At 34.5% G+C, this 19,540-nt stretch overlaps 1 protein-coding gene across 1 annotated transcript in view; it reads left to right on the top strand.

Annotated features, from left to right (window-relative positions):
• The window catches only part of LOC109395280 (contactin-5-like), a 1,255,350-nt gene that overhangs the window by 956,759 nt on the left and 279,051 nt on the right, over positions 1-19,540 (top strand). The window contains exon 9 of the mRNA XM_019666163.1: positions 17,537-17,639. Within this exon, the coding sequence (XP_019521708.1) occupies positions 17,537-17,639 (103 nt within the window). The remainder of the gene's footprint in view (positions 1-17,536; positions 17,640-19,540) is intronic.

Genomic DNA, 19,540 nt, shown 5'->3' with positions numbered 1-19,540 from the left:
GATTTTTTTCCATCTTTTTTCTTCTGAGCTAATTCTCACATTTAGTCTCAGTTAATTTGTCTAAAATTGAATAACTCTATGGAAAATATTTTAAGGTTCATCTTACCTTGAAAGGATATTGAATTTATATTCTTATTTACATCCTTCTTTATTGAATTATATTCTTATGTTGTTATCACTTTTATTACCCAGTGCTAAAAATCACATCCAGGGTATTGAGGGTTCCAAAATGATTTCTCTGGAAAGTAATTTGTAATATTTAAAGAAGTCTTTCTTCCACAGTTCACCCCAATGAGATATTTTGCAAATTTATCATAAAATAACAAGGCTGTTTTTGTTTTTAAAGCAAATGTACTAAAACTCATATATTTAAATGAGTATTGTGTTCTTCAAGGTAGGCATACAGGGAGGCAATTTACTGATACCAATATAATCTTACTATAATTCAAAATATTTTAAAGCTCAATGATTCATAGCCCTTATATTTCAGTGCTGTGGAAAGGTGATAGCAACTGCATAGGTGGAAGGCTTGATAATGATTAATGTTTTTTCCTAAGCACCAGGCATTGCGTTGAAAGCATTTCATACATTCTCTTATTTAGTCCTCACAGCCAAACAGCATTTTGAGCTTATCTTTCTTTTATAGTTAAAGAAACTGCCATTAAGACAAGTAGCAGGTCCTCTTACCTATGTTTGTATGTTTCTAAAGAGTACACTCCTAAATGTTATACATTATTGGTCAATTACCAGCCAGTTAAAGGACTCTCCCAAGGTCACAGTTGATGGGAGATGTGAAACTAGAACTCTAAGTTGCATAGAGTGTTTTTCCCACTGTATGATTATTCTATGTTATGATATCAATACCAAGTTGGATTTGGGGGTCTTGGATTATTTTATCAATATTACCTAAAATAAAATTTAATGGGTGTGGTTAGAAATGATCCTCAGTATGAATAGGGTAACTATAGTAGAGATAATATTTACTTCTTCAAAATTTCATTGGAATAGATGTGAGAGTTTTTCTTTTCAACTCATCAAGAAAGGGAGAATCCATTAAATTAATGAAATTAGAGTGTAAGGAATAACCCATATAAATAGAATTGGGGTTATGCTGATCTTTGGGAATGATAGAACTCATCTATATAGTATGCAAGGTGCCTGCTATATAATGGGTTAATTACCTGACAAGATGTCTGTCAAGAGAATACATAACCTAATTTTCTTAATAATTAGTAGGGTCTAGATAATATTACAGCATGTTTTTTTTTCTTTAAATGAAAGTTTTCTTTTAAAATGCCAGTGTTAAAAAAAATAATTACCAAGAAAACAAAGACTGTACCAAATTCAGAATTCTGAAGAATATCTCTATCTTTCACTGGTTTAATAAATAAAAGCTAACATAAAGAAATATTTTGCTGTCATCCTGACATTATGATGACCAAATACATGTAGTACAAATCTTATAGATGATTCATATGTTTAAATACCTAGCTGCCCTACTATGAGTTGGTAGTCACTGCTACAGGTCCTTCTGACTTTGCCTTTGTTTAAATGAAGCATATGTCCTCAGGAAGCTTTTGGAGAATTTGAAACTCAGAAGTGAGTGAAAGCAGAAAACAAGTTTTAAAAACAGTGGGAACAATCTAGAGGCTATATCCTCAGATATGGACTTTCAGGCAGATCTGGCCAAAGGCAACAAGCCCACTGTCTACAAGCTCTCCCTCCTTTATAGACGACACTAATACCACTCAGGCTAAAACTCTATCAATTAGACAGTCATTTAGGTGAAGAAACACTATGTTTTGAAAAATGAAAGGCCACAAAGAGAATTAGAGATCGGTAATTTTTACTTTAATGTATATCAGCTAAATCATATATTTTTTGCTTTTAACATTTTACTTAGACAACTTACCAAAGAGAAAGGAGTATGGGTTATTATGCAAAGAGAGTTGGATAAGATTGTAAAAGAGAATAGAAGGGAATTTGGCATCACTTTTAAAATTTATATGTGTGTGTGTGTGTGTGTATGTGTGTGTGTTATAAAATTTATATGTATATATAGTATAAATGTATATATTTTAATGGCATCAGACAGAAAGCTTTGGAGGTAGACTTATTTTGAAATTTTAGTTCTGCCTCATTTTTAAATATTGTTACCTACCCTTTCTAAACCTTTTTTTTCTTGATTCATACAGTAGTGATTGTATCTATGTTAAGATTGTTTTAAAAATTAGAATAATTATGCATGTAAAGAATCTGGCACAGTTCACAGTTTTTTTTTGGTTCTGGGGACTCAAGATCAATAATAGACATTTTGACCCTCAAAGAACTCATGGTAAAATAGGGAAGGTAGACAAGGTGATGGTTCTGTTAAAAGAAGCCACATTCACATATGTGAAGAGTAAAATAAAGAGGTATCATATGTCAGAGGTGCAAAGGGGACAGGAAGTAACCTCACAAGGCCATCAGGAGCATTTGAAGAGCGGAGCTGACATTTGACTGCAGTGTTGAAAAGAAAAGGAGTTGCTCAATTGCCCCAATTCTGGGCTGGCATTATAGGGAAACATATGTAAAGAAACTAAGAAAGAAAGATAAACAAAAAGAAGTGAAAGAAAAAGCCTTTATTGTTCAAGTTTTTGTCTGAGGCTGACTCTGTATCTTTAAAGAAAGCATGCATAGGGAATTTATTTGGGTAACATCAATTAGTAAAATTATATAGGTATCAAATGTACAATTCTATAATATTGAGTTGTCGGAAAAGTCATTATGCCTTTTTGCAATGAAAATATTGAAAAAATATGTCATAAATTTTCCAGCAACCCAGTACATCATCTATATATTGCACTGTGTGTTCACTATCCAGAGTAAATTCTTTTTCCATCACCATGTATTTGACCCCCTTTTCCCTCTTCTACCACCAGCCTCACATTTACCATTAAACTGTTGCCTATGTCTATGATTTTTTGTTTGTTTGTCTTGTTTCTTTGTTGCTCTCAGTTTCATATCCCACATATGAATGAAGTAACATGGTACTTGACTTTTTCTGACTTATTTTGCTTAGCATGATAATCTCAAGATCCATTCATGTTGTCATAAATGCCAGTATTTCATCTTATGGCTGAGTAATATTCCATTGTATATATCTACCACACCTTTATTCAATCATCTATTGAAGGACACTTTGGTTATTTCCATGTTTTGTCCACTGAGAATAATGCTGCAATGAACCTAGGGGGATATTTACAGCTAAATGTTTTCAGTATTTTTGGATAGATACCCAGAAGAGGGATTGCTGGGTCATATGGTAATTCTATTCTTAATTTTTTGAGGAAACTTCATTCTGTTTCCCATAGTGGCTGTACCAATTTACATTCCCACCAGCAGTTCCTGAGGGTTCCTTTTTTTCCACAACCTCTCCAACTTTTTGTCTTGTTGACAGTGGCCGTTCTAACAGGTTTGAGGTGGTATCTTATTGTGGTTTTGATTTTCATTTCCCTAATAGCTTCCACCCTTTAGACTCCAATCCTTTGATCAATCCACTACTTCAGTTCATTAAACCCTCATGTCCTCAAGTTTAGATTACATAGTAACCCATTATAAACAGTTTGCTGTATAGAATCGCAAATCTGTATCTCTCCAATCTATCATATCCTACTCACTTGGCAGATCTCTAACTCCAATCTCAGCCTTTGTCTCATTCACTTTATGGTTGTACCTATGCAGCTGACTCTGGATAGAAAAAAATACATCATTTTGAACACAGGTTCTCCCTTAAATTTGTGATCTCATTTATTTTTCCAGCAACAAATATCATCACATCTTACAATTTATCATATATTTATGCTCCCTTACCTTTGATTATGATGAATGTACTGTTTTGTTTTGTTTGTTTTTTTAAAGATTTTTATTGGGGAATTGGGGGGATGGGAACAGACAAGTTGCTGTCGTTTTGTTCTTCAGTCTATTTGTAGAGGACGTTGCTTCACTGGTCCAAGTTGGCACCATCATTGCGCTCTTCCCAGCCGAGGCAGATCAGTCGCTGGCTTCTGGACAGCCGCTCACTGCGGCTGCTGGCTGCTCACACTGGCTGCTGGCTACACACGGTAGCCCATGGCAACCTACTGGCACAGGGGCTGCAGCCTATGCCGTCGCCGGCAACTCAGGGCAGCCCAGCTCCAGGTTGAGCTGTTGTTCAGCATCTTAACTATAGAGGGCAGTGTCACCGGCCCTCATATGTGGGATCCAAACCGGGGCCCTCTGGCGTCCCAAGCCAGTTCTTAACCATCGCGCCACTCGGCCGGCCCTGAATGTACTGTTTTTTGAAGTTCTGTGCATTATATCCCATGCCCTCTTACCTAATATAAAGAGTTTCCTTCTGTAGTCACTCACTCTCTCTCCCCCATCATTTGCTCCCTCCACACTGCATCATTCGCATCAGTAAACATATTAGAATATTTACCATCATGAAAATAACTTTTTCTTGATTCAATATCCTTCTCCAGCTTACATCTTATTTTCTTGGCTCTCCTTTATATCAAGCCTCCTTTCAAGAATTGCCTAAACTCTATCTCAAATGTCTTTCCTATTTTCTCATATCTAATCCTGTGAGGCTTTAGTGACCACTACTCATGCCTTCAATGATCTCAACATTGCCAAAGCTAATGAGCTGGATGAAAGGGACTCCAAATTAAATAATGACAGTCAGAATAGGAGGAAAGAAATGGACAGGAAAGGTGTTATAGAAACCAAATTAACAGAGCTTGACAATTGATATGGGAAAATGGTGAGATTTTATCACTTGATTCATTTACAAAATATTGCCTTCTCATATGACCATATCACAATAATGTAAAACAAAATATAGATTTTTATGAATCCACATTAGAAAATTACCTTAAATCTTCCTTAAAATGAAAAAAGAACATAAGTATTGAAATACATTAAAATAAAATATTCTCAGTTCTTATGTCAACTATCACACATCTTCTACACAGTTGATGACAAGTAGATTTACTAATTCAGTTATCAAAAATTCTTCAGCACTGATATTGGACCAGGCACAGCTTGAAGATACAATGGATCAAAACAATGTGGTCCCAGTCCTAGTTAAGCTTGTAGAAGAGAAAGCAGATGTTGAGCAAAGGAATACAGGTGAAACCAGATTGAAATTGATGGTAACTATAATTGGTTGTTTTTTGTGTTTTTTTTTTTCACAGAAACAGTATAATATAAATGTAGAATATATATATATATATATACACACACACACACAGAGTACTATATAAGTATATAATAGTACTGTATATATGTATACACACACAGAGAGAGACAGACAGAGAAAAACAGATTAACATAGTTGAGTGGTGGGCAGGGAATTGAGGGACAGAAAAGACTTTCCAGAGGAAGTAATATTTGAAGTAGAACTTAGTTTTCAACAAGATTGGGAATGACTAAAAGAATTTTGCTTTGCAAACATCAGGGACTTTTCCTGGGGAGCAACAAAGAACAATCAGGGGAAGCTTGACTTCAGAATGAATATAGATCTGGACTTGAACCCCTTACCTGTCAGTGTTGTTGAGAAACTTATTTCACCTCTTCAATACCTAGTTTCCTCTTATTCCAGATAGAAACAATAGTATCTACCTTGCTATATTTGTAAGATTTAGATGCCAGTTTAGTTGCATACACATAACAGAGTAAGCAGCTTTTTAGCAGGTGTTCAGTCAATGTTTATTCCCCGCTTTACATCTAGGGTTTTAATGCACATAAAGCCCTGCGATGAGGCTGTGATAATTGGCATTCCCCTCTGGAAACATGTATCTTTTGAACCATATCATCCATAGAGCTTTTGAAGTCAGGAAAAGTTTGTAAAATAAAATATGTGAATTGTTTACAGAGCAAATCAGGGAAGAACCTGGTATGTTTAGCATCTCAAATGTGAGTGCTAACAGCAGGAATGCTGGCATTCTCAATAACAAGACTGAAGCGAGAAAACAATCTGTGCAGATGAAAGTATAAAAATAAGCTTTTAACAATAGTTTGAAACAACCCATTTGTCACGTTTTCTCCGAGTTATACAGGCTCGCAGCTGATCAACTAAGCTGGCAGAACTAATTCCTCCAGGATATTTTAAGTCCCTTGACTTCTTAGTGATTATAGCATGAATACATAGGCAGCTAGGGTAAGAAACTTTACTGGAAGGAACAATATCTCTGAAGAATGTTAAAAATTTAGAAATAAAAGGTGATGTGGGCGAGTGTCCTAGGTAGTTGCAGGGAACAGAAGTTCGCTCAAGTGAACCTAGGTAAGAGAATTGTTTTCAGGAAATATATGACATGGTGTGAGAAACATGATATTAAAGAAATCCAAGATTAGGGTCTGGGATATGACATGACTTCATGGGGACTGAGCCCCGAAGGCAGGTGAATCCAAATAGTTCTAGGAATCTTAACGGGAGTGTATGGCTACCCCCTCTAAGTCTTCCCCAATAATGTGATTCAGCTATTATGTACAGCTTTTCTACACTCCAACTGGCTTAGCCTTACCTTCTGATTTGAATATAGTGTCCCTACCTTCTGGGTGGTGTGTGTGTGTAGAAACTGCTTCCTCATAACTTAGGTTTACCTTGTCTCACCTTTGTCTGATTTTTTATCTCACTACATGCTTTTAGTTTCTTATAGAAAGAACTGTGAATCTAGCAAGTTATGATTAATGTGCTTAATGAAGTGAGGAAAGTCCACCATAGTTCTGAAGCTTCTTATTTTCTCTTTTTAATGGGAAAAAAATGTTCTGGTAGAAATAAATATTTGAATGAATTGTACACAAATAAAATTTCTCATTAAATCACCATAGAAAAGAACTAACTCTGATTAGGGTAGAAGATTCCCCTAGAATGATTTAGAGATCTTCAATTTAATTATTGGATTGAGCATTAATATATCATTCAGAACCATTATATTTTTAAAAAAAATTTTTTGAGTTAGTTTTAGTATAATTATTCACCATTACTGGGTCCTGTCAAACTAGCTTTCATAGAAGGGTCTTTGGCTGTAGAAATGAGGAGACTAGTTCATTCAATAGCTGATCTGTCATTATATTCACATAGATCTTGGAGACATCTCATAAGAGTCAAAGTACCAAAATTTTTAGCAGGTACCAAATTTCTCTCTCTCTCTCTCTCTCTCTCTCTCTCTCTCTCTCTCTCTCTCTCTCTCTCTCTCTCTTCATATTCTAAAGGCACACACACATAAACAAAAGCACAGCCACACACACACACACACACACACACACACACACACACACACACACACTTCACAAAATCAAAGAAAACTCAAATTAAAAAATGTCACCCATTTTTAAATGAGTTTTAAATACAATCATGTGCCACTTGAGGTTATGTTCTGAAATGCCTTGTTAGGTGATACTGTCGTTGTGTGAACATCATAGAATATACTTAAATAATCAGTTGGTATAGCCTGCTACACACCTAGGCTATGTGGCATAGCCTACTGTCCTTGGCTACAAGCACGTTACTGTACAAAACACAAGATTAAATCAAGCACAAGAGAAAACAATGAAATCGAGATATATTGAGGCTGCTGCCAGCATAACATGGCATACAAGTACTATTTTATAGGAATATTTTTCTTTTAAATAGTATACTCTAATATAACAAGAAAAAGGATTGTATAGTAAATACATAAACCAGAAACATAGTTGTTTATTATCATTATCAAGTGTTATGTTCTGTACATAACTGTCTGTGCTATACTTTTATATGCCTGGCAGTGCAGTAGGTTTTGTGTACACCAGCATCACTACAAACACGTGAGTAATGTGTTGTGCTATGACATTAGAATGGCTGTGTCATCACTAGGTGATAGGACTATTTCAGCTCCATTATAATCTTTTGGGACCATCGTTGTTTATGGGGTCCATCATTCACTGAAACATCATTATGCAGCACACAACTGTGATGGACTTATGGTAAAACTATGTTTTTGGTTACGTAGGTATATTTATAGAGATATTTCTGTAATTTTATTTGTGAATAGATTTTGAAAATGGCAAGCATGTTTATTTCTCTAAAAAAGGAAAACTTTTCAACATATTTCTCATTCAAAGTGAACATTTAAGACTTCGTTATCAAATTTTTCAAGTTTGCTTTATCTAGCCTATGGGTTTAATGCTAGAGAGCTTATATGTTTGTTCAGAAAAAATATATAGTTGCTTTCTTTAGTCTTTTATAAGTTTTTTTCCAAGGTATTAATGCACATGGAATAAGCCCTCAGATGATGGTGGAAGAGATGGGTATACTTCCTGAAATCACAGTGACAAGAACAGGAGAACAAAATACATCTTAAAATTCAGTAACCATAAGGAAGCAATAACAATGTGCAGCAGCCCCTTGATCAATTTATTCTTGATGCTTGGGAATGGGGGAAAAAAATCTATTGGTTTCTCTGATTTTCAGAATATATATACTAGTGATGGAAAACATCTTCTCCTAATAAAAAACCTCTCTAGATTTTTTCAATCTCTCTAGATAAATAATACTCATAATGGTGCATTTATTTGAAGATAACATGAGTTGTTTATTTCCTCTTGTCAGGAGATACTTCAATCCCTTTATTTACATAACAATGACTCACCTCAAGAAACTGTGATTTAGGGCACTGTACGCTTTTCGAAGTGAGAAAACAATATGTTGTCTATCTAGGCTTGTAAAATTGTAACTTATCAACGGCCCATTAGGGAATTAAAAAGAAGCCATCTGGTCACTTTTCTAAATGATTAAAATTTCCAAAGCTTGCAACTTTTAATTTATTTTAATACAGTAAGAGGGATGTATTAATATACCACATATATTTCCTAACATACCTCTAGGTCTCTAAACCCTCAATTACATTAGTTTTCTTTTTATACATAAGAAAACACATCCAGAAAGGTTCTGTGATTGCCTTAATGTTTCAACAGAGCCCGGTCTAGAGTTAGAATTTGCATCATTTATCTACGATCACTGGTTCATATTTAATATAGCCTGAATGGATTAGTAAGTGACATTTCTCACACATACCAAAATATCTGTAGACATAATGTGAACAATTTAGTCATTATCTTTTTCCTCTTTCTTCTTATTATTATTATCAATATTTATTGTTATTATTTATTTGAGTTTTTATTTCCTTACCAAAGGGCTTACATAGCACAATAAATATATATTTATATGCAAATTACTAAAGACAATTTAAAAAAGTAAGCAACAATTACAAATAAAACATACTGAGACTTAAGTACTATAAAATAAAAATAATGTAGGGAACTCTGATATCACATACATTTCTGGTGAAATAAATGAAAATCTCCAAAACATTTAATTAAATAATTTCAATGCATTTTAATGTGCAAATCATATAATGTACAAACCACATTTCATAGGTCCTTCATTTTGATGCTTATCCTAGGTACATTTTCATTACATTTATTTTGTTCAATTTACCGATATGTAATCACTGATAACAATGTGTATGTATAATTAACTCCAGGTGCCATCTTTAAATAAAATCAGATGCCTATTGATTGTTGAAATTATTTTTCCAAATGAGTGTTCATGCAAATTTATTAAGCCACTCCTGAAACATTGTAATAAGTCAATAATAAAATGTAATATTCCTAGATATTATTTATCATCTTAATTATATTTGAAATTTCACTACTCCTTCATGCTCAATGCAATATAATGAAATTTATGATAAGATTCTAGACAGAATCTCACTTTACTAACACTATCACTTCCATCTGAGAGTCACTAAACCTCCACCATCACATCTTTAATTCCAGGCCTATTGTCACAATCCACTTAAAGCAGTTCCCCTATTTTCCTAGTCAATAATCTCTTCTTTTCAACTTCCATAATGCTTTTTCTGTACTTTTCTTATTTCATTTATCCTCTCTTATTAGGAGATATTTAATGTATTATATCCTCTATTAGAATTCACATTCTCTATTAAAAGGCGTGATGTTTAAAAATAGGACAAGTCACATATATTGATTTGTCTTGGCCCCTATCCCACCACCCCTCCACATTGTCTTATGCCTAATTTATAATATGATGGACTTGGAATCCAGGTACCTTATGAGATAGAACCTGACTCTGGGTCACCACTTGTTTTGCTGAGCCCAATAAGGTATATAAGTCAAAACTCTTTGGGCTGCAACTGAGAAACCCAACTTGGAATAATTTAAGCAAAATATGAAATTCACTTTATTTAACTGAGAGAAAGGGAAGATAAAAACTCAAGTAGAACTGACATGTTGCCAGTACTCTTTTCATCTGTCCTCTATCTGCATAGGCTTAAGTCTGTCTAAATTGATTGAATTCTCTTCAATGGCAGATTAACTCCTTCCACTAGTGAAAGCTTCAGTTCCCTCAAACATGCAGGTTCTTTTTTTTTGCCACAAAGGAGGAACTGATACTTGGATTCTCTGGTCTCTAGTTCGAAAATCCCAGCCGCAACTGCCCATCCATGAAATAAACTCTGTGTACAGGACAAGGGTGTAATCTAACTGCCCAGGCTTGGGTCTGATGCCCATAAAAAGTTAATAACTACAACTGGGAAGGCAGAAGTTATAAGAAGACAATAGCTCCCATTCAATTCACATGGTTAGAAAAAATGGACGAAGCATTTCCCAAAAGGAACGCTGAGAATACAGCTGCTACTCTTCGAAGACAAGAAACAGACGTTGAGTACAATTGGCAAAGATGTTGAAGGCAATCATATAAATACCCATTATTTGAACATAAGAAAACATTCAGCCAAACCTTTTTAACTCATGTGCTAAGACTAATTTTTAAGGTTTACTGGACATAAACTCTTGATGATAGAAATGAGTATTACTATGAGTATCACATAGGAATGTCACTTGAAATAATTAGCTGTTATCACATGGACACTGACCAATCAGAACTGATCTTCAGACGATCAGAAAAAAACAAAAACAAAACAAAACAAAAAACTCAGCTCTGGTCTGAGTACTAGTACATACAAGTTGAATATAATTTGCCCTACTGTTAGGGAAAGTCACTAAGTAATGCAATATGATTGTAGATCCACTGAGTGCCATTTTTTTCAGACATTTTAGTCTGCTACACTCTAATCCTAAAAACGACAAGTAACAAGATAAAAATAAGAATCAATATAGGCCTAACTTTGAATTTCTTTTTTTAAAGATTTCTATTAAAAACATAGTTAGCATACTCACACATTATACTATCAGTTTCAGGTGTACACCATAGTTATTCAACATTTATATACCCAAAGAAGTGATCACCATGATAAGTCCAGCATACTTTTGACACCGTACCATGCTATCACAGTATTTTGACTATATTCCCTATGCTTTACATCCTCATGATTATTTTGTAACTACCAATTTGTACTTCTTAATACCTTCACCTTTTTCACCCTGCCCCTTAACCACCTTCCCATCTTTCACCCCTATAAATCTAGTACCCATCTGACACCATACATAGTTATTACAATGTTATTGACTATATTCCTTATGCTGTACTTTACATCCCCATGACTACTGCATAACAACCAATTTGTACTTAATCCCTTCTCCTTTTTCACCCATCCCCTCAACTCCCCTTCCATCTGGCAACCATCAAAATGTTCTCTATATTTAGGAGTGTGTTTCTGTTTTGTTTGTTTATTTTGTTCTTTAGATTCCATATACGAGTGAAATCATATGGCATTTGTCTTTCTCTGTCTGACATACTCTACTCAGCAAAATACTCTCCATGACCATCCATTCAGCTGCAGATGGCAAGAACCTATTCCCTTCCATGGCTGAGCAATATTCCATTATATATATGCACCACCTCCTCTTTTCTATTTATCTATCAATGAACACCCAGGCTGCCTCCAAATCATGGCCATTGTAAACAATGCTTCAATGAACATATAGATGGCCACATCCCCTCAGAGTAACGTGTTAGGTTTCTTCAGATAAATACCCAGAAGTGGGTTTACTTCATCCTTTTTCTGTCTTGTTTTAGCCTTTGTTTTAAAGTCTGTTTTGTCTGGTGTACTACCCCAGCAACACTTATTGTTTTGTTTTCATTTCCATTTGCATAAAATAACTTTTTCAATTCCATTAGTCACAGTCTGTGTGTGTCTTTCACTCTGAAAGTCTTTCACTCTTATAGACAGCATATGTAAGGGTTTTGTTTTCTTATCCATTCAGCCACCCTATTTTTTTTATTAGAACATTTAATCAATTTATATTGGAAGTCATTGTTCATAGATATTTAGTTATTGACAGTTTATTATTCATATTTTTTCTTTTCTTTTTTTTTTTATCTTGAAGAAGCCCTTCTAACATTCCTTGTAATACTGGCTTGATGGTGATGAACTCTTTTAGCTTTTGTTTGCCTGGGAAGCTCTTTATCTGTTCCTCAATTTTAAATGATAGCTTTTCTGGATAGAGTAATCTTAGTTGTAGGTCATTGCTTTTCATCATGTTGAATATTTCATATCAATCCATTCTGATCTGCAAAGTTTCTGTTGAGAAATCAGCTGACAATCTTGTGGGAGCTTCCTTACAATTAACTATTTGCCTTTCTCTTGCTGTTTTTAGGATTCTCTCTTTGTCTTTAACTTTTGCCATCTTAATTTGATGTGTCTTGGTGTGGGCTTTTCTTGGGTTCGCCTTGTTTGGGACTCTCTTTACTTCCTGGGCTTCTATCTCTATTTCCTTCACCAAGTTGGGAAAGTTTTTAGTCATTATTTCTTCAAATAGGTTTTCAATTCCTTGCTCACTCTCTTCTCCTTCTGGTACTCCTATCATGCGAATGTTGGTACACTTGATGGTGTTCCAGAAGTCTCTTAAACTGTCATCATTTTTTAAAATCCTATTTTTGTTTTTGCTATTCTGATTGGGTGTTTTCTGCTACCTTATCTTCCAAATTGCTGATTCAATCCTCTGCTTCATCTGGTGTTCTGGTGATTCCTTCTAGTGCATTCTTCATTTTAGGTATTGTATTCTTTACTGTGACTGGTTCTTTTTTATGGCTTCTGTGTCCTTTATGTTTGCTACCTCTTTGTTGCAGTTTTCACTATAACTTTGAATTTCTTTAATATGCATGAAATCACAGAAGAGAAACTATTAAATATAGATTTTACCCCCATCTTCAAAGATTACTGATCACAAGGCTTGGAGTTGAACCCTGTAGCCTAAAATTTTAGTAAGTTTTTTCAGATTTTTCTGATGTCATTGGCTCTCTGTTCTTCAACACAGTTGGAGAAACACTGCTCTAAATTGCATTCTACTTAAGGAAAAGCACCCTAGCCCTTTTAAGTAATTGGGATAAATAAGAAAATCAACAACCAAGAAGAAGAGTAATGTGCTCTCAGCTGACGATTTCTGTTTATTAGTAATTAAGGTAATTTGGGATCATCTTCTAAAGCCATGTAACCCCAAAGTAGGGCAGCTAACTAACCCAAAAGAGGCAGGTGCAGGGAAAGATATGAAGACACAACATAGAGTTTCTTGAGCATCTTTAGCTTAATATTAGGGGCTACCAAAAAATAAAAGAGATATGTTGACGGAAGAGATAAGTCTAATAATTTCCTCTTTACCCATATATCTTATAGGATTATTTCCTTATTATCAAACCCTATCCAACAAAAGAAATTAAAGCTAAGCAGTATATGACTTAAAATATTAAAAACTGCAGCTGAAATGAACCAAGTAGCCAAGCCAGACAATCCATGGTTGATGTAATACATGTGGTGTACCTGGACTGTTATACTCTGTGATTGAAATTCCCCAACAGAGGGATGTCAAGAAAATAGCTATGGACTTAAAGTCAGAAAACTGCTATTTTTGCCCTATTTTCACCAATAGCTTTTTATAGGACCTTGTGTCACTTACCTGACCCCTTTTACTCTTAGCTCTCTTGACTTTAAAAGAAAGAGGATAAGTTAAGCTCAAGAAAACTTTAGTTCTAGCATAATTATTCCATGAAACATAAAGCAAAACTTAATTCCTGAATGTAATCAATTGTTAAAGAGCAAGACCTAGCTAAAGACCTTTCTAATCTGTCCTTATATCATAACTATCGAAATAAAATTAAAAAGAACCAGTTACTTCTCACAGTACAGCTCAAATTAGGTAATATAATTTGAAACCTCTTATTCAAACCTCTTGATTTTACTTTTAATATCTAGTTCAGATATGAGCAATCCTCTTGGGCCCTGGAGTGAGGCTTAATGATATCTTTGGCCACACGGGAATCGGTTGAGAAACACCAGAAGGCCCAACCTGGACAAAATTATTTTCCACATACTACCAGGGGTGCCTATCCTTTGAGTCATTTTTAAGGATGAAAGCTTTAAAAGAATATCTTCTTTTCAGTCACAAACATTATGCAGAAGAGAAGAGAAAGAATACATGGCTATGACTCCTATTAGCCAATAATATCAGTAATACCTTGGCATTCTAAGGCTGCAGATCCAGGTTTTGAAGGGCCTCAAATATAGTACAATTATGGGACCCTCTTTATTAAAAATAATACAGAACTATTAACATAAAAGTTTATTCTAAAGGGAAACTTTATTTAGGATTGAAAAAGAAATCAAAACAAATTACTGGAGCTTTGGAGATGCAGGCCCTTCTGAGACCTCTTTAAACAATTTACTAAAAATAGTCATATAGAAATATTTTCTAAATTCGACCTGACTTTCATTGTCCTTTTACAACACTCTACAGCACTTAGCAACTGCCAGCACTCACAAGAACTCATGCACATAAGGATATTGGGTTTAATAAGCTTAAGTTTAATAAGCAGCATGATATATCATGTATTATTAAAGCATCAGCTTAAGAGGCAGACAAGGAAGAAGAATACTACAGAATCAAAGTGAAGAGCAGATGAGCGATCAGAAACTGACTTTAGGGCCTGCTTCAGGTGGGCAAATGTCCCTAGACAAGGTGACCAGGAGTCTTCATGTGGGGCTTACACTGGATACACTCAGCCAAGTGTCACTAGCAGAGGACATCCTGCTATTCAGGAGAGGCATAGGGAAAAAAGAAGACATGGAAATAAAATAAAGGAAGTTGGAAAATGTGACCTGAGGGCAAGAGGAGGACATAAAACAAAAAGTAGAAGAGGAAAACATCACTGAGCAGGAGATAGAGAAGAACTGCTTCACCGTCTGGGTTGAGTGACAGGATAGCACTAATCACTCACTTCACTTGCTAAATAGCAGGCTCTTGGTGTGCAGTGAACATAAGACTAGAAAGAAATCCAGGGAGTTAGCGTATTAATACAGGAAATTACGTTAATGGTAATTCTCTTCTGTCACCTCAATGTATCATTTAAAAAATGAGACACAGAAGTCACTGACCTGTCAAGAGATGGCATAGTTTACTCATTAGCAGAGCAGGTCCAGAAGCCAGTGATATTATCTCTATATGATTGCTTCACAAAAACGTAGCAAAGAAAAAGATAATTTTTCTGTCCTTGATGAACTTAAACATTTTCCATCTAACGCTCCCCACATTCTTCCTTCAAAACCCATCTCAAATCAAAGATAAATAAATAAATAAATAAACAAACAAACAAACAAACGTATAAAGGTGTTCTTTGTCAAAGGTAACCTTTTCTGATTTTACAAGTCCAGTGCATCTTACCTGCCTATCTTAGAGCATTTATCTTACTCTGTCTGGATTTCTTTCTCTCCTCCCCTTTCTTATCCCACATGCATACACAAAGGACTTACACACAGAGCTATACATGCACGCAGACGTATAGACATCTCCAAACATACATACAAGCTCTTCAGAGAAGCATCTGTGCTAACTCATAACTGTCAGCTGTGGTGCTTCACACATAGGGATTTCCTGGAACTTATTTTTGGAAGGAAATTAGCTCTAGGGCTGCCTGAGGGCGCTAGCACTGGAATTCACCAGGCCTCACCTAGTGCATTGGTTTTTGTTGGGTGAAAGAAAGCCCTGTCTAATCTCATGGCTTCAACTGCCGCCTCTAAATGATGAACTCATCTCAAGCTTACTTCTCTCAATTGCATTAGCTGATCAGATCCTTTCTGCTGAATATCTTATATATATCAAACTAATTACTCCTAAAATGAAAGTCAACAACTTTCCTATTGTAACTGTGTTTTCTTTTCCTTTCGTTAACTTCACCCAACCTTCCCCCGCAGGCTGAAAACCTTGTTGTTATTATTGATAAGGCCCATAACTTTATGCTGAGCACCCATATTGAGTGCCAAGTTTTATTCTGTCACAATTTTCCCCATCTACTGTCTTTTCTCTTTTTTTACTACCATGATTTAAGTTCGGGCCATTAATATTTCCACCTTGTCTTATTGAAATAAGGTAATTGATTTACCGGTCTGTTCTCCAATTATATATCTATAATATGTTATATATTATCCTTGTGTATATATGTCAATCCTTTATTTAAAAGGCCTGTGGCTTCAGATTACTTACAGATTAAAATTTGAATGTCTTACTCTGATGATCAAGGCCTTCCATTTATGTTTCCAAATTGGCCTAGTATCATTTCCCTTCACATTCCAACATGCCAGAAAAACTGATATTTTCATTTCTGGTAGGTTCCCATCTCTCTGTCTTTGTTCCTACAATTTCATTTACTTTCTCTTCTATTTTTCTCCACTTACACAGATTCTAACCACTCTTATAATCCCCTCAAATGCACATAATACTTTCAGGATACCTCGTTTATGGCACTCATCACTTTCTATCGTGCATTACAATTATTCTGATATATAGCTCTTGTTTCATACTTGAGTAAGTGTTGTTTCTTTGTTTAAGAATATACTTGTCAAGTGCTTGAGAGAACAGTCCTTGGCTGATTTATCTTTGTAATGCTCACAATGCCTAGCAAAATGCTTGCATATTATAAATATTCAATAAATATACGTTCACTTAGTACATAAGTGCCATTTTTTTGACATTGATAAAGTTTGGATACCTTTACTTATGTTTTGAAAAACCAACAATTATTTAGCATGGGAAATGCTCACAGTTATTTATTTCCTGTGTAATATAATCAATACCTAAACTACCAGTGTTGATTAACACTTTAAATAATTATTATTGTAAAATGTATGAATATACATGAAATGCAATCCTTAAGGGAAGACAAGGATTGCATCATGGAGACTGAGTCTAAGTGTACTTTTTATTTTAACACATCAAAAATTTATGGTGATGCAAGGAGAACTGATTCTGGGTGATGAACATACGATGTGATATATAGATGATGTATTACAGAATTGTATACCTGAAACCTATGTAACTTTACTAACCATTGTCACCCCAATAAACTTTAATTTAAAAAAGAAACCTAAAAAAAGAAAAATTTAGCAGCCACCAAACAGACATTAACAACCAAACCATAGTGCTTTTCAATGTAACCATCCCCGAAATTGAAAAGAAATTGTGACATTCATTTTATGCTTAAAGACTATACTTTATTTCCTAGGTGTGATGGGAGAATATGAGCCGAAAATTGAGGTCCATTTTCCTTTTACAGTTACAGCTGCTAAGGGAACAACTGTTAAGATGGAGTGCTTTGCACTTGGCAAGTAAGTACATATTCTTCCATAATTAGACACAATTGTTTATTAAAATGTGACATATCTTATTTTTGAATCAGTTATTTCACTAATTTTTATTTTCCCAGAATCTCCTTGGTGTCTATTCATTTTTTTATAAAAGGGGCGAATGGAATTTGTCAAAATAATCAATTATAATTATTTTTTTAGTAATTTCTATGAACAATAATGTATACAGTTTTAATCTAATGGAAACTTCTTTAAATAAGTATTTTAAAGTATCTCTGCCTAAGTGTCTTAAAATTTCAATATAATTCTTAAATTCTATTCAGCAATAATATGAATAAAAAGAGGCTAAAAGGATAATGTGCTATCTACTCCTCATGTATAGAATATAGATTCTGATAAGATATAATAAGACAACAGTATAAAAATCATAATGATAATAATTACACTGAGCCAAATGATTACTTCAGTATCTCCTGAAATAATCACACGATAGCACCAGCTATGAATAGGTACAACATATAATCATTCCTCAAATCTGAAAGATGACTTATATCACACTTTAATACCTACTGTACTTACTAATTTTGTTTCTGAGAGTTTAAATCCTATGATATATAATTACTTGTCAGTGATGTTTACAATATAAATATTGGGGGTAGAGGCAGGAGAGGAATTTTTATTGTATTTGATTAGAGTAGTATGACTTATTTTAAACAGTGTTGTTTGTTTGTTTGTTTTTAAGGGTGATAAGACCTCAGGGCCCTTTCTAGACTCTATAATTATAATCTGCATAACTGCATTTCTATCAGAGTTATGAATCATGTAATTTCAGTTGTACTGAGCTACTCACACAGTGTAACTATAAAGTACTTAGAGATAAAACCTGCTATATAAATGTTCTTAAAATATGTTTAGTCTATGGGTGAGGAAAATATTAGTAAATGTAAAAAATTTAGCTAGTAAGAGGAAGTTTAGGGCATGAACATAGCAAACACTATGTTTTCTAATTTCAACAAAGTTTGAAGTAACATATGTGTGCAGTTCTACTAAAGCCTAAGTAGAAGCAGGATCATAATAAACTAAAAACAAAAGAAATTGTTGTGTGGTCATTCTTTTAAGGAAAAGATGCCCATATGTAGAAATATATTTCAAGAATTTAAAATTCATTAAGGTGCTATTTGGGCAGATAACTGAGGAAGCCTTGAAACACAAAGATATTAGTTAAATGCACATGATTACATAATATAATACCTTAAAAGTCTTGTTTTTCACCGTTTACCCATGTTGTGGTGTCCAGTGTGCCTGAAAATGTCTAGAGTAAGCAGCTTAATTCTGATAAATACAAAAGGAATTTATTTTGGTTCCATGCCAAAGGTTTTAGTATACCCTGCAGTTACATAATCCTTTAATGCCAGTATTTGCACTAAAGCCACAAACAAAGGGAGGTCATATTGTAAAACAAATTAGACAACTGGATTTATAGAGAAAAAAACAATTTGGGAAACTTCTCCAGGCAGGCTTATTTAATAAGCTAGACGTATTTGCTTTTGGAAGTCTTGAAATATGCTTAGTAAATTGATCATTTCATCCTAGGTAGAATACAATGGTCAAAATACGTTATTTTAATGATTTGTTTTCTCCAACTTCTCCACTCCTTTTTTGGTACTCCTTGTCCCCACACCACCCCAAATTAATTAATTAACTAATTAATTACATGTAAGATGAAGATACACAGTCTCTGTCAAAAGGGTCTCTGTTATTCATTTGATATTCATTCTGGGAACTGTCACAAGTATGATTTTTTAAAATGTTATGAAGAGATCTACTTCAGGGCCAGCTGAGCGGCATGTTGGTTAAGAGCTGGCTTGGGACGCCAGAGGGCCCCGGTTCGGATCCCACATATGAGGGCCAGTGACACTGCC

The sequence above is a fragment of the Hipposideros armiger genome, unplaced genomic scaffold (assembly GCF_001890085.2).
Source record: "Hipposideros armiger isolate ML-2016 unplaced genomic scaffold, ASM189008v1 scaffold_462, whole genome shotgun sequence".
Lineage (NCBI taxonomy): Eukaryota > Metazoa > Chordata > Mammalia > Chiroptera > Hipposideridae > Hipposideros > Hipposideros armiger.
Note: the sequence above shows the minus strand (reverse complement) of the source record. Positions and strands in the feature narration are given on the sequence as shown.